Source organism: Macaca fascicularis, chromosome 3, assembly GCF_037993035.2.
Source record: "Macaca fascicularis isolate 582-1 chromosome 3, T2T-MFA8v1.1".
Classification (NCBI taxonomy): Eukaryota; Metazoa; Chordata; class Mammalia; order Primates; family Cercopithecidae; genus Macaca; species Macaca fascicularis.
In genome coordinates, this window is record NC_088377.1 from 171,816,453 (window position 1) to 171,829,652 (window position 13,200).

General features: G+C 46.0%; 1 protein-coding gene and 1 non-coding gene across 4 annotated transcripts in view; both read left to right on the top strand.

The window, feature by feature from the left end:
• Positions 1 to 13,200, top strand: part of CPA4 (carboxypeptidase A4) — a 46,571-nt gene that overhangs the window by 12,932 nt on the left and 20,439 nt on the right. For all 3 annotated transcript variants that reach the window (XM_045388356.3, XM_074035989.1, XM_005550765.5), the window contains exons 7-10: positions 446 to 556; positions 1,998 to 2,088; positions 4,473 to 4,672; positions 5,725 to 5,809. In XM_045388356.3, coding sequence (XP_045244291.2) covers positions 446 to 556; positions 1,998 to 2,088; positions 4,473 to 4,672; positions 5,725 to 5,809 — 487 coding nt within the window. The remainder of the gene's footprint in view (positions 1 to 445; positions 557 to 1,997; positions 2,089 to 4,472; positions 4,673 to 5,724; positions 5,810 to 13,200) is intronic.
• On the top strand, positions 12,980 to 13,083 carry LOC123572679 (small nucleolar RNA U13). The gene has a single exon (XR_006697228.2). It is a non-coding gene; the product is annotated as a small nucleolar RNA U13 (small nucleolar RNA).

The window sequence follows — 13,200 nt, forward strand, 5'->3', positions numbered from 1 at the left end:
GCGAGACCCTGTCTTAAAAAAAAAGAAAGAAAGAAAGAAAGAAAGAAAGAAAGAAAGAAAGAAAGGCTGCTGGGAGAGGAGGGTTGCATGTGGAGGACACATCTTCCCTCCCTCTTCATTGGAGGTTCAAATTCCTAAAAACTATTAGATGTGTGACTCCCTCCTCCTGGAAGGAAGGAATAAAGCATGTACCCCAGGACTCACTGCAGTTGATATCATTAGCAGCCATGTCCCCAAGCAGCTATGTCTCTCCAGGATTTCAAGGGCTCAGAGGGCTTTGCAGAGAGCAAAGCTTTTGAGGGTGGCAGGGAGGCTTTTGAGGTTAGATGCTGTTCTAGGAGCATCCATTCTAGCTGGATGCCGGGCATCTTTGGAAGATACATGGTTCAGCCCTAATGACCCATCCTGCTATGGGATAGCTGACAAGCATATTGTCTCTGCTTAGATTGTATCTGATTACCAGAGGGATCCAGCTATCACCTCCATCTTGGAAAAAATGGATATTTTCTTGTTGCCTGTGGCCAATCCTGATGGATATGTGTATACTCAAACTCAAGTGAGTATTCCCAAATGGGCTGGGCTTGGAGACTGTTGAATTCCTTGCTTTGCCACTAATTGTCTGACCTTGGAGAGAATTACCACAAATGTGCACCTTATGAGCTTCCTTGCGATTTCTTCTTCTAGTCATCCTCAGAGCTGAGAATCACCAGGGCGTATTTTTTCTTAGAGAAAATAGTCTAATGAACTCCCTATCATGGGTCTTAACAATGACCAACATTTTACCAATCTTTTCATCTCTTACCCTCCCACACATTTTTTTTCCTGACGTGTTTAAAACAAATTCAACACATTATGTTATTTCACCCTAAACTAGTTTAGTATGCATCTCTAACTGATGATGGAAAACAAAAAACAAAAAAACAAAAAAACCTTTAAAAACCCTGTGGCGCTATTATCACTTTTAAAGGAATAATGGAAGTTCTTTCATATCATCTAACACCACCCCCAGTTATCTTAAAAATGGAGGTCGAGGCTGGGCTTGGTGGCTCACGCCTGTAATCCTAGCACTTTGGGAGGCCGAGGTGGGCGGATCATGAGGTCAGTAGATTGAGACCATCCTGGCTAACATGGTGAAACCCCGTCTCTGTTAAAAATACAAAACAACTAGCCAGGCACGGTGGTGGGCGCTTGTAGTCCCAGCTACTCGGGAGGCTGAGGCAGAATGGTGTGAACCCGGGAGGCGGAGCTTGCAGTGAGCCGAGATGGCAGCCACTGCACTCCAGCCTGGGTGACAGAGCGAGACTCCGTCTCCAAAAAAAAAAAAAAAAAAAAAAAAAAAAGTGTTTTTAAGAGTCAATTTGTTCAAGTGAGGACCCAACAAGGTCTGCGCATGCACGTGGTGCTGTGTCTCTGCAGTCTGTTTCATTCTACAACAGCACCCACACACACACCTTTTAAAAGTCTCACTCATTTAGGGGAGAAGCCAAGTAATTTGCCCTGTACAGTGTCTCACATTCTGAATTTGGCTGATGGCTTCTTCGTTATGCCATTTAGTTTGTTCCCTTATCTGCGGTATTTCCTATTCACAGATTGCCAGGTCTAGAGCCCGACTAGATTCAGGGGAATTTTTTAGGCAAGCAAGAAACGGGCTGTGCACTTCCAGTTACGTCTGTTATCAAAGAGGCATATAGTGTCCATTTGTCCCACTTCTACCAAAGCCAAAAATGATTCAGTGGTTTCAGGTAGTTTCTGACTGATTCTAGCACATAAAGGTCTCATCAGTACATTTGGAAGAAGTCCTTCTCTTAGAGCCAGAAGGGGAAATACTCCTCTCTCTGCGGGAGGAGAGGCGACTGCTCAGTGAGCACCGGAGCCCCAGGGCCCTCACGGCAGAACTGCGAGCAGCCTGCCCTGCCTGTGTGTTGTCTCCACCTTAGCCCTCTTCAGTGCTCTGATCTGCCTCGGGTTGTTTATCCCCTCCTTGGTGGCTTTTTCAGAACCGATTATGGAGGAAGACGCGGTCCCTAAATCCTGGAAGCTCCTGCGTTGGTGCTGACCCAAATAGAAACTGGAACGCTAGTTTTGCAGGTAGGTGGTGGGGAGACAGTTTTCAAATCCTGCTGTCCCTGGGCTCGCCTGGTCTACCAGTGCTCTGAGCTGGCCAGGACAGAGCCCATTTCCACTCTGGTTCCATTGCTGCGTCACTGAGAAACTGAGGAGCACTCCTTAGGCTCTGACTTAGTGTTTTGTTTGTTGCTGTTGTTGTTTTGAGACGGAGTCTCGCTCTGTTGCCCAGGCTGGAGTGCAGTAGCGCAATCTTGGCTCACTGCAACCTCCGCCTCCTGGGTTCAAGTGATTCTCCTGCCTTAGCCTCCTGAGTAGCTGGGACTACAGGCGCCCGCCACCATGCCTGGCTATGTTTTGCATTTTTTTTTAAGTAGAGATGGGATTTCACCATGTTGGCCAGGATGGTTTTGATCTCCTGACCTCATGATCCACCTGCCTCAGCCTTCCAAAGTGCTGGGATTACAGCCATGAGCCACCGAGCCCAGCCTTTTTTTTTTTTTTTTTTTTTTTTGGAGACGGAGTCTTGCTCCATTGACTAGAGTGCAGTGGCTGCAACCTCTGTCTACCGGGTTCAAATGATTCTCCTGCCTCAGTCTCCTGAGTAGCTGGGATTACAGGTGCATGCCACCATGCCCAGCTAATTTTTGTATTTTTAGTAGAGACAGGGTTTTGCCATTTTGACCAGGTTGGTCTTGAACTCCTGAACTCAGGTCATCTGCCCGTCTCAGCCTCCCAAAGAGCTGGGATTACAGGCATGAGCCATCAAACCCGGCCTGTTTGTTGTTTTTTTAAATGTATTTTTATAATTTTGAAAGGGAATGATAGTAATGTCTGTCCTCCTGAGAGAATGGTGGGACAGACCATCTTACATTGAGATTGTCATCTGCACTAATATTTTAAAAACGCCCTCTTCTAAGACATACAAAACGGGGAACCTTCCTTATCCCTGACCCTACCAGCCCTGCCTGGGCAAGTTCTGAGCGGGTGGAAGGACTCCTGGCAGCAACTCAGAAGAGAGGAATTAGCACTGTCACCCCAATAGGCAAGACCATGCTTGAAAATTCCACTCCAGTACCCTTAGATGTATAGATATGAACCTTAGCAGCTGGCTGTCATGGAAAAGGAAAGAGAATTAGGAGATCTGGGCTCTGAGTGCCAGCAATTTAAAAACCACCCTCCACAAAAGTGCCGACTGTGTACCAAGTACCTTCCCATATTTATCATATTTATTCTTCTCACCTAGCGAGTGAATTTTATGATCTGAAATGAGATGGTAGAAGCTCAGAGACAATCTCAAGATGACATGGGTGATCAGAGTTCTGATCTAAACTCACCTTCCAATTCCAAATCCAGACAGTTCCCTTTCACTATTCCATGGCTGTGCTGATGGGGTTGGTTGGTTGTTTTGTTTTGTTGAGACAGGGTTGTGCTCTGTCATCCAGGCTGGAGTACAGTGGCATGATCACGGCTCACTGTAGCCTCGACATCCTGGGTTTAAATGATCCTCCCACCTCAGCCTCCCGAGTAGCTGGGACTATAGGCATACGCCACAATGCCCAGCTAATTTTTGTATTTTTTTGTGAAGGTGGGGTTTTGCCATGTTGCCCAGGCTGGTCTTGAACTCCTGGGCTTGTGATCCTTCCACCACAGCCTCTCAAATTGCTGGGATTGTAGGCATGAGGCACTGTGCCCAGCCCTGATGGTTTGTTTTTAATGTACTTCTTTTACTTGTGTAGAAATACCACATAAACTAGTGGGGGAAAATAATGACTGTGGGAAAGGAACTGATACAAATGTGGGAACTCAGAGCTTCAAAGTTAAGTCAGATATTCCCACCACTGGGGTGGTTTCAGTCACACTCATACACGCACACACACACGCACGTGTGCACACACACACCCCAGAAACCCAAGGGAACCACATTATGAAGTAATACAGAAGGCAGTGTTTCTAAAATCCTGTCAAATAATCAAGAGATTTTAGCCACAACAATCGATTATTTCTGGCACACTTGGCCTTTAAGATCTGAACCAAGAGAATAAGTTGACACCAGAATAAATGGAGTCATTTTCATTATTTATTGGTATTCGTATTAATTATCTAGACTACTTATTAATTACAACTCATTCTCAAGGGTGCTATTAATTATTTATGACAACTGCTGTTGGTACAAGGCAAGGTCAACTCCAACAGTTTTTCTCCTCAGCTGTAGCAGACCCAACACCCAACCCTCCCTCTTCCGTGCCTTCTCTGCAGTCCACACCCACCGTGGACTAGGTGCTCTGGGCCGTCTCACCGTGGCCTGCCCATTCCCAATACCTTTGGCCCCTCTCTAGGTGGAATGTCTTGCATTTCTGTGTTCCCGGATTATGAGTTAATGTTTCTTCTTGGGCTATCCCCAACAGGAAAGGGAGCCAGTGACAACCCTTGCTCCGAAGTGTACCATGGACCCCATGCCAATTCAGAAGTGGAGGTGAAATCGGTGGTAGATTTCATCCAAAAACACGGGAATTTCAAGTGCTTCATCGACCTGCACAGCTACTCGCAGCTGCTGATGTATCCATATGGATACTCAGCCAAAAAGGCCCCAGATGCCAAGGAGCTGGTGAGTCACAGCTGCCTCCCACCCAGCCTGGGGCCTGCCTGACCCTCCTGGCGCTGCTAAGGTGGTAGCTCTGCAGCTTTATAGGGAGAGTCCAGGAGCCTGGGCATGTTTCATTGAAGGCCCAGTCTTCTCTCCCTGCCCTTTGGGATACGCTGTCATCTCCTGGGGACAGGAAGACAGTGCTCTTTATTTCTGTGTCTGCTATGAGTTCCCTGAACCATGCCTGCCCCGCCTTTCCTTCTCCCTTGTTTTTCTGACTGCCATGTGTTGTGGACCCGCTGCTTACCAAGGACTGTGGGTGGCACCCGGGTGAGCAATGGGGAGAGCTCCTCACTCTAGTGAAGGAAGAGTTTAAGGAGGGTGAAGGCCACGGCCTGGGATGCTCTGTGTCTTGTCCAGAACGTGGGCCATCAGGAGCAGGCCTGACATCTGGAGGGTGACTGCAGGTGGCTGCCCAGGGCCACAGCCAGCCCTTAAACCTCGGGCAGATGCAGCCCCTCCCAGGCTCATGGCAAGTTGTGGGCTTGATTCTGCTCCCCTACTCCCAGCTGGCCTCTCGGGCAGGCACTCTACACAGGGACCATTCGCCTATGGTGGTCCTTCTCCTCCTCTACTCTGCAACACCCAACTCTTTGAGAGCTTTCCCTTGAACATACTTGGTCTTCCCTCATGTATGAGTGACGTCCCCCTTCTCAGGATAGGTGAAGATGGTGCCTTTACTAGATTCCTAGCGGGTCAGTGAGTAGCCCCAGACCCCCTATCTCTTCCAATCTGAGTACATAATGCACAGGCTTCCACTTCCCTCCTCATCTCCTCCCCCAAACTGAGAGTCAAGAACTGGGTGTGTGGTGGGAGAAGGAGTTGAAGGAACCATGCCACCTCCCTCAGTTTACAGTTGGGCCTTGGCACTGGGTGAAGGGGAAAGAAGGGACCAGAAAGGAAATCAGGAGAGGGGCCGAGAATCAATCTTCCAAACCATCCCAGAGCAGAGCAGCTGAGGAAGGTCAAGCTTCAGGATCCATTTTTTCTCACTCCACGTTCCCCCTTCCCAGGACAAGGTGGCAAGGCGTGCGGCCAAAGCTCTGGCTTCTGTGTCGGGCACTGAGTACCAAGTGGGTCCCACCTGCACCACTGTCTGTAAGTACTCACTTATTTATGAGTTACTTAGAAAGCACTTTGAGAGGAAACTTGAAATGGAATGGGAGGAGAGCTGTCAGACTTACTTGCCATCTGATTGTTTTTATTGTTAGTAATAGACTGAACTACGTCATGCCTGTGTGGTGACAGCTGTTGCATGCAGTCCCCTTCATCAACATCATATCAAAAATTCCTCATGCCCATCCCTCCATTTTCAAGAGAAACCCACCTTTCAATTGGTAAACTGATGGTGGTAATGGAGTTGGGGGAGACTCCCTCATCTTCCTAAAGGAGATGAACAAACATTGAGCCTGGACAACATAGCAAGACCCCATCTGATATGGTGGGAATTCAAATCTCATCTTGAATTCCCACATATTGTGGGAGGGACCTGGTGGGAGGTAATTGAATCACAGGGGCAGGTCTTTCCTGTGCTGTTCTCATGATAGTGAGTAAATCTCATGAGATCTGATGGTTACTATAACAAGGAGTTTTCCTGCACAAGCCCTCTTCTTGTAAGAGTTAAAAAAGAGGAAAGAAACATGAAAAGCAGCATAACAGTCAAAGACAGGTTTATTCTGGGAATAAACCTGAGAGGGGCTTCTGGCTGATTTCGGTCAGGAGTGTTCTCTCTTACAGACTAAGGGTATTTAAGGATTTAGGGAGGGGGAGCTTATCGCAGGCTCAGAATGTTTCTGTGTGAAGGAGAGTTTTATTTCAGGGTTGGAATATCTGGTCGGAGGGGAGGTTTATCTTAGAGTTGGAATGTTTCTGGTCATGTTGACATTACCCATTAGGCTGATGTTTGGGGCTGATTTTTAATCAAGGAGAACTTAAAATAGTGGTGTTTGCCCAAGATGGTGATGCTCCTGCTCTGTCAATCCAGACCTTATAATTATAAAAGGACAAAGGGCGGCATTTTTTTTTTTTTTTTTTGGCTATTTCCTGCTGAGGGGAGCATGGAGAGTTTTTTGGTCTCGGATTGACTGTAGGAGTAATGCTATCTGTAGATGCTTTTGGGTAGTAGTCTGTGAGATAGGCATGATTCTGTCAGTTAAATATCTTTGAAAAAGGTTGATTAGGCAGGGTAAGAACATTAGTCCTAGGCATATTATTAGGAGAGAGCCCAGGAATGGGATGGCCTGTGTTATGATTTTGTTTCCAAACCAATAATTTATTTGGTTGTTTTGCTGTTCCTTAGCTTTTTAGCACTTTTTAAAAGTTTTTCAGCAGTGTTTCTTACTACGCCTGATTGGTTGAGATAGAAGCAACATTTCTCACCCAATGAGAGGCAGAGGCCCCCTTTTTCAGCTGTTATAAGATTTAATCCCCATTTATTTGGGAGGACTACTCCAGCTAAGGAGTCTAGTTGGTCTTAGGCTTTCATAAGGCTTTGGGCTATATTTTTAAAAGAACCCTGTAGTTCTGTTGAAAGAGTTTTTAAAAGTATGTTAAAGAGGTGGCCGATCTGCCTGCTCCCAATCCAAGTATAGAGGTTACACTTATAGGCCACCATCAAAGGAATGACATGGATGGCCCTCTTTTTTAAAACCTATTGGACAGATGGAATGGGTAAAGTTTGATTAGGAGGAACTAGTTTAGTGGAGGGAGAAAGATAAACTAGGGCACAGGTTCCAGTTTAGTTGGTGGGGAGACAAAGACATGTGTTGGTGCCACACCAAAAGAACAAGCCTTCATTGTAAATACAGATGGAGATATGGAAAGAAAACAAGTGAATTAAAGATAGGGTACTGTTTCTTTCCTGTGGTTCATTACTCCAGGTGGACAAGGAGGAGGCCAGGGAGACACCCACTATAGTAGAGATATAGGAAGAGTTATTTTTTACACAATATGCAGTTGGACGTTGCACCATTGATATACAACCATGGAAAAAGGTGGGCACCAGGGACAACACAAGTTGGGCCAGAGGCATTAGTTGAGCGAGAGGCTGTAGAACGAGCTGGTTGCAGAAATGCTACATTTGCTTCTGGTGATCCTTGGTAGTCAACTTCATTAGTTTGATGGTCAGAGGGGTTTTTAATAATGATAGTGTGGTTGCATTGGTTAGGTGTTAAGGATCCTACAGGAAAATTTTTCTTAGAGGCTGAAAAGCAAAGTGAGGCTTGTAGTAAAAGGGGGGTGTGTTTAGTTATGGGCCCTTTAATAGGAGGGCCTTGGGGCTTGAGGTGTTGTAGGGAGCTGTAATAGGTTTGAAATAATTTGTTGGCCTGATTGGCCCTGGAAGTGGGATAATCACTGACCAGGGTGTCAGCTCTTTTAAAAAAGGAAGCTCCTTTTTGGAGTTTATAAATTAGGGTATGTTCCCTGTTAAAAGGTCATGAAGGGGTGTAGGAAGGGCTGTGTAAGCTGAGGAAGACAGCGATAAGCACATTCAGCATTCCGGAGCAAAGGAACAGTTAGCTTGCAGCAAGAGGGATCGTGTAAGGTTTATAGAGAGTTCTAGTTTGAGAGCAGCGAGGAGTGGTTGTATTGGTGAGGTTGATGTGATTAGGGAATTTATATTGAAAGAAACAAGCAAAAAGAGAAGAAAGTTATTTGGGTAGGAGTAAAGTCCTGGAAAGTTCCTTGAAGCCATAGGTCCCACAACACAGTAAGGAGCTGATCAGGATGCAGAATGGGAATTTTGTAAGGGTACCACTGAAGGGCTGTAATGAGGTTGGTTAGGAAGCGATGAAAAGTTTGGGAGAGAAAGAGACGTAAGTGGCTTACGTGGATTTCTCTTCCTTTTTCTTTGGGATTCGGGTGAGGTGAAGGGAAGTGGGTCCTATGGAGACATAAGAAAAGGCTGAAGGGGTTTTAGACTTGGTTGTTTGGGTATGTGGTGAAGGGAAGTCTGTTTTCTTGAGAAAAGTATAATGAAACCAGTTGGGGAGTCCTTGGAGTTTTGCTGCTGTGGGTGTGGTAAGGATGATCTGGTAAGATCCCTTCCATTTAGGTGTGAAGGGGGGAATTGGGGGTAGGACTGGGATCTTTTACCAGAACCCAGTCTCCTGGCTGTAGGAAGGGATTAGAGGAGTCGGTTACAGGTTGTGGCAGGCATTTGTCAGCATATTCCCAAATAAAATGGCGGATGGTATGTAGAAGAGGGGAAATGAGAGGGGTGGGTAGAGGCGGGCCTTGACTCTGAGGTGGAACAAAAGGGGTGAGTAGTCTTTCGGACTTGAGTTTAAAGGGGCTGAGCATTGGAGGTTTAGGTGGGAGTGCCTGCAGTTTTAGAAGGGCCAAAGGTAAAAGTGTAACCCAGTTTGTATGTGTTTGGAGTGAGTACTTGGTGAGGGTGTTTTTTAGAATGTTACTCATTTTTTTAACCTTTCCTGAAGATTGAGGTTGATAGGGGATGTGTAGCTTCCAGGTCATTAGCAGGGCTTGTGCAATTGTTTGAGTAATTTGATAAATGAATTCAGGGCCATTATCAGATTGGAAAGAAAGAGGCACCCCGAACCTGGGGATGATTTCTGTTATTAATTTGGAGGCAATAATAGAAATTCTATTGTTGGATGGAAAAAGCCTCCACCCATCCTGAAAAGGAATTAGCCGGAACTAAAAGAAACTGAGCCTTTCTTCCTGATGCATATGGGTAAAATTAATTTGCGGTCTTGTCCTGAAAGGTGTCCCCTGGCTTGATGGTTTGGGAAAGAAGAGGTTTAGTGTTGGAATAGGGTGATGCTTTCTGGCAAATAGAGCATTGATGGGAAATGGCTTTTAACTGTTCCTTTATATCTGGGGTTATGTGTATATGAGAACTTATGAAATGTTGTGGAGGGGAATGGCTACTATGGAAAAGATTGTGAATGTCTCATAAAAGAGTTGTTTTTTTCAGGGTTAGGTGGGACTAATTTGTTTTGTATGAGCCAGTATGGGGGTTTCAGTTGTGCCCCTGGCGTAACTAGTTGCTGTATTTGGTGTTTAGGATAAAAGGAGGGGATATGTTGTATGAGGGGAAATAGGTATTGGGGAATTCGATGATTGGTTGAGACGTGTTTTGCTCAATAGTCAGCCTCACGGTTCCCTAAAGAAATGTGGCTTTTATCTGATTGATGTCCTTTGCAATGGATAACTGCAACCTTTTCTGGAAGTAAAGCTGCCTGTAGATGATGAATTAGTTTTCCATTAATGATAGGAGTTCCCTCGGCCATGAGATAGCCCTGCTCTTTCCAAATTTGGGCATTGGAATGGATGATGTTATAGGCATATTTAGAATCGGTGTATAAATTAACTTGTGTGTTTTTTGCTAGGGTTAGTGCTCTTATTAGAGCAACTAATTCTGTTTGTTTGGAGGATGTGCCCAAAGGCAAGGGGGCAGCCTCTACAACTCTTTTAGGTGGAGAGAGTGGGTATCATTATGTTATCCCTTAATGATGGCATATCCTGCTTGGAGGGAGGGTTTTTTGATGTGCTGCCATTTATAAACTAATTTGGGGCTCCCTTTATGTGAGTGGAAGTAAGGTGGTGAAACATGGTGAGAGAACTTTTAATTAGATCAGAGCACGAGTGCTGGTTGGGGTTTAAAATTGGTGTTGAGGCTGGGCGTGGTGGCTCACGCCTGTAGTCCTCCCACTTTGGGAGGCTGAGGCGGGCGGATCACCTGAGGTCAGGAGTTTGAAACCAGCCTGGCCAACACGGTGAAACTCCATCTCTACTGAAGTACTTTAGCTGGGCATTGTGGTGTGCGCCTGTAATCCCAGCTACTTGGAAGGCTGAGTCAGGAGAATCGCTTGAACCCAGGAGGCGGAGGTTGCATTCCAGCCTGGGCTAAAAGAGCAAAACTCTGTCTCAAAAAAAAAAAAAGAAAAAAGAAAAAAATGAAGGTAAAAGAGTGGCGGGATTTGGGGGGTAGCATCTATGAAGAGAGAGAGAAGGTTGAAAGAGTATTGAATATAGGGCTTGCATGGGAGAGGATGAAATGGAGGTGAATGCCTTATGGCTGAGCATATCTTGTAGACTGTGAGAAGAAAATACCTGAAGGGATGTTTATCTGGGCTCAAGCAATCCTCCCTTGTCAGCTTCCCAAAGTGTTGAGATGACAGGTATGAGTCAGTGCACCTGGCCTATTGTACCTTTTGTATGTTCAGATTTGTTTAGACAGACAAATACTCACCATTGTGTTACAACTGCCAACAGTGTTCAGTACAGTAACATGCCGTGCAGGCTTGTAACCTAGGAGCAATAGGCTACGCCATATAGCCTATGTGTGCAGGAGGCGATGCCATCTAGGTTTGTGTAAATACATTGCATGATGATGAAAACATACCTCCATTGTGAAGTGATGCATGGCTGTATAAACATGGCAGGTGCAACTCTGATCCCCCTTAAGGTGGTACCCTCCTTTTTTTCTCTAAATTTGGTAAGATAGGGTCTCACTCTCTGACCCAGTCTGGAGTGCAGTGGTGCAATCTTGGCTCACTGCAGCCTCGACTTCCCCAGACTCAGGTGATCCTCCCACTTCAGCCTCCTGAACAGCTGGTAGTACAGGCATACACCAACATGCCCAGCTAATTTTTTGTATTTTTTTTGTAGAGAAAGGGTCTCACTATGTTGCCTAGGCTGATCTCAAATTCCTGGGCTCAAGCAGTCTGCCTGTCTCAGCCTCCCAAAGTGCTGGGATTACAGGTGTGAGCCACCGCACCCTTCTTTCCCCTCTATTGCCTTTTCTATAATGGTGTCTCAATAGGTGATCCACCCTGAGAACCCCTGCAAACTCACTGCTGTTTCTGTCCTCTTCAACTCTCCACCCACTCTCCCCTCCAACTGGACTCATCCTCAACTGGCTTCGCTTCAGAACCCCTCTTTCAGGAAGATTCTCCATCCACCCCCGGGCCCTCCTCTGGACTCCATCTCAACAGTCTTGTCTCTGTTTCAGATGCCATCAGATGATGTTGGTGTTTGTGTTGCTAATTGCAGCAACAATCCATTAATAATTCATGGTTTCTTGATATTAGTGTTGCTAAGTGGGAACTCTTCAGACAACACACCTGGAGAGTTTCTCCATCCTCTGCCTAATTAGAACGGAGTGAGGGGCCAAAGACAGTTAAAAGAGACTTGGTAGGTGCCCTCTGAGGACGTCCTCTCCAAAGATCTTTGGGGATCACCAGGGTCCCGGCCTTTGGGTCAAACACCAGCTTAAATAATGGCCTTGTCCTCCTGCATCATTCTTCTCTCTCCTCCGCAGCATAAACTTACAAAACTGGGAGATACTCATCGGATTCCTCCAACAGAAGAGGAGGAAGGCTCTCTCGAGGGCTGTCCAGGAGACATAAAATTTCCACCTTTTCTTTCTTTCTTTTTTTTTTTTTGAGACGGAGTTTCGCTCTTGTTGCCCAGGCTGGAGTGCAGTGGTGTGATCTCCACTCATCGCAACTGCCACCTCCAGGGTTCAAGTGATTCTCCTGCCTCAGCCTCCCGAGTCACTGGGATTATAGGCATGTGCCACCATGCCCAGCTAATTTTTGTATTTTTAGTAGAGACGGGGCTTCTCCAAGTTGGTTGGTCTGGTCTTGAACTTCCAACCTCAGGTGATCTGCCCACCTCAGCCTCCCAAAGTGCTGGGATTACAGGCATGAGCCACAGCGCCCCGCCAAAATGTCCACCTTTTCTAAGAGCCCATCTTCCATATTCTTTACAGGCCTTGTCTGTCCTTGTTTTTCAAAAAAAGCAATCAATTTTTGTACAATAGCACTGTATCCAACGCCATAGGTTATGGTGTGTGCTACATACACAGTCAACGTTTGCCCTTTCAAGTGCTGGACCTTTTCCTAGATGGCCATTTTAGAGGAAAATAATTCTAAAATGGATTTTACACTCTTTTGCCTTCTAAAACGGAGCATGGAGAAGAGATTTAAGCCCCTTTCTTCATGGTTAAGTGGACTTCTCCACCCCAGTTCATATATGCTAAAGGCCTACTCTGCCATCTTGGACTGCTTGGACCTTCTGCTAAATGGTCCCGGCCTGTTTTGCTTCTTTAATTCCAGTGTTTGCTTTGTAGAGTTTTATGTCTCCTTTCTCCTGCCAGACTGTCAGCAGTAGCTTGTATTGCTTCAGGCCAACAGCCTCTAGCAACCCTTTCCCCTCCTCTTCACTGATTCTGCTCCAGGAAGGGCTGGGAAACAAGTTCTTTGGGTTCATCTGACTCATGGATAAGGCAGTTCCATGTACTTTTTGTAGTTCGTAAGCATGGTGATTAGGTTTTCACGCTCATGTGTGACATATGCCTTCCTCCAATCTTGTTACAATGTTAGTGCATTACCCATCTGACATGGGGGAAGAAAGGGTGTTCATGACAGCATTATCTATAGTCACAGAAGACATGTATAGGGGCCAAGGGAAAACTTCCCCTTTGCCTTCTGAAGGTTCATTGAAAAATCAGCTGACCA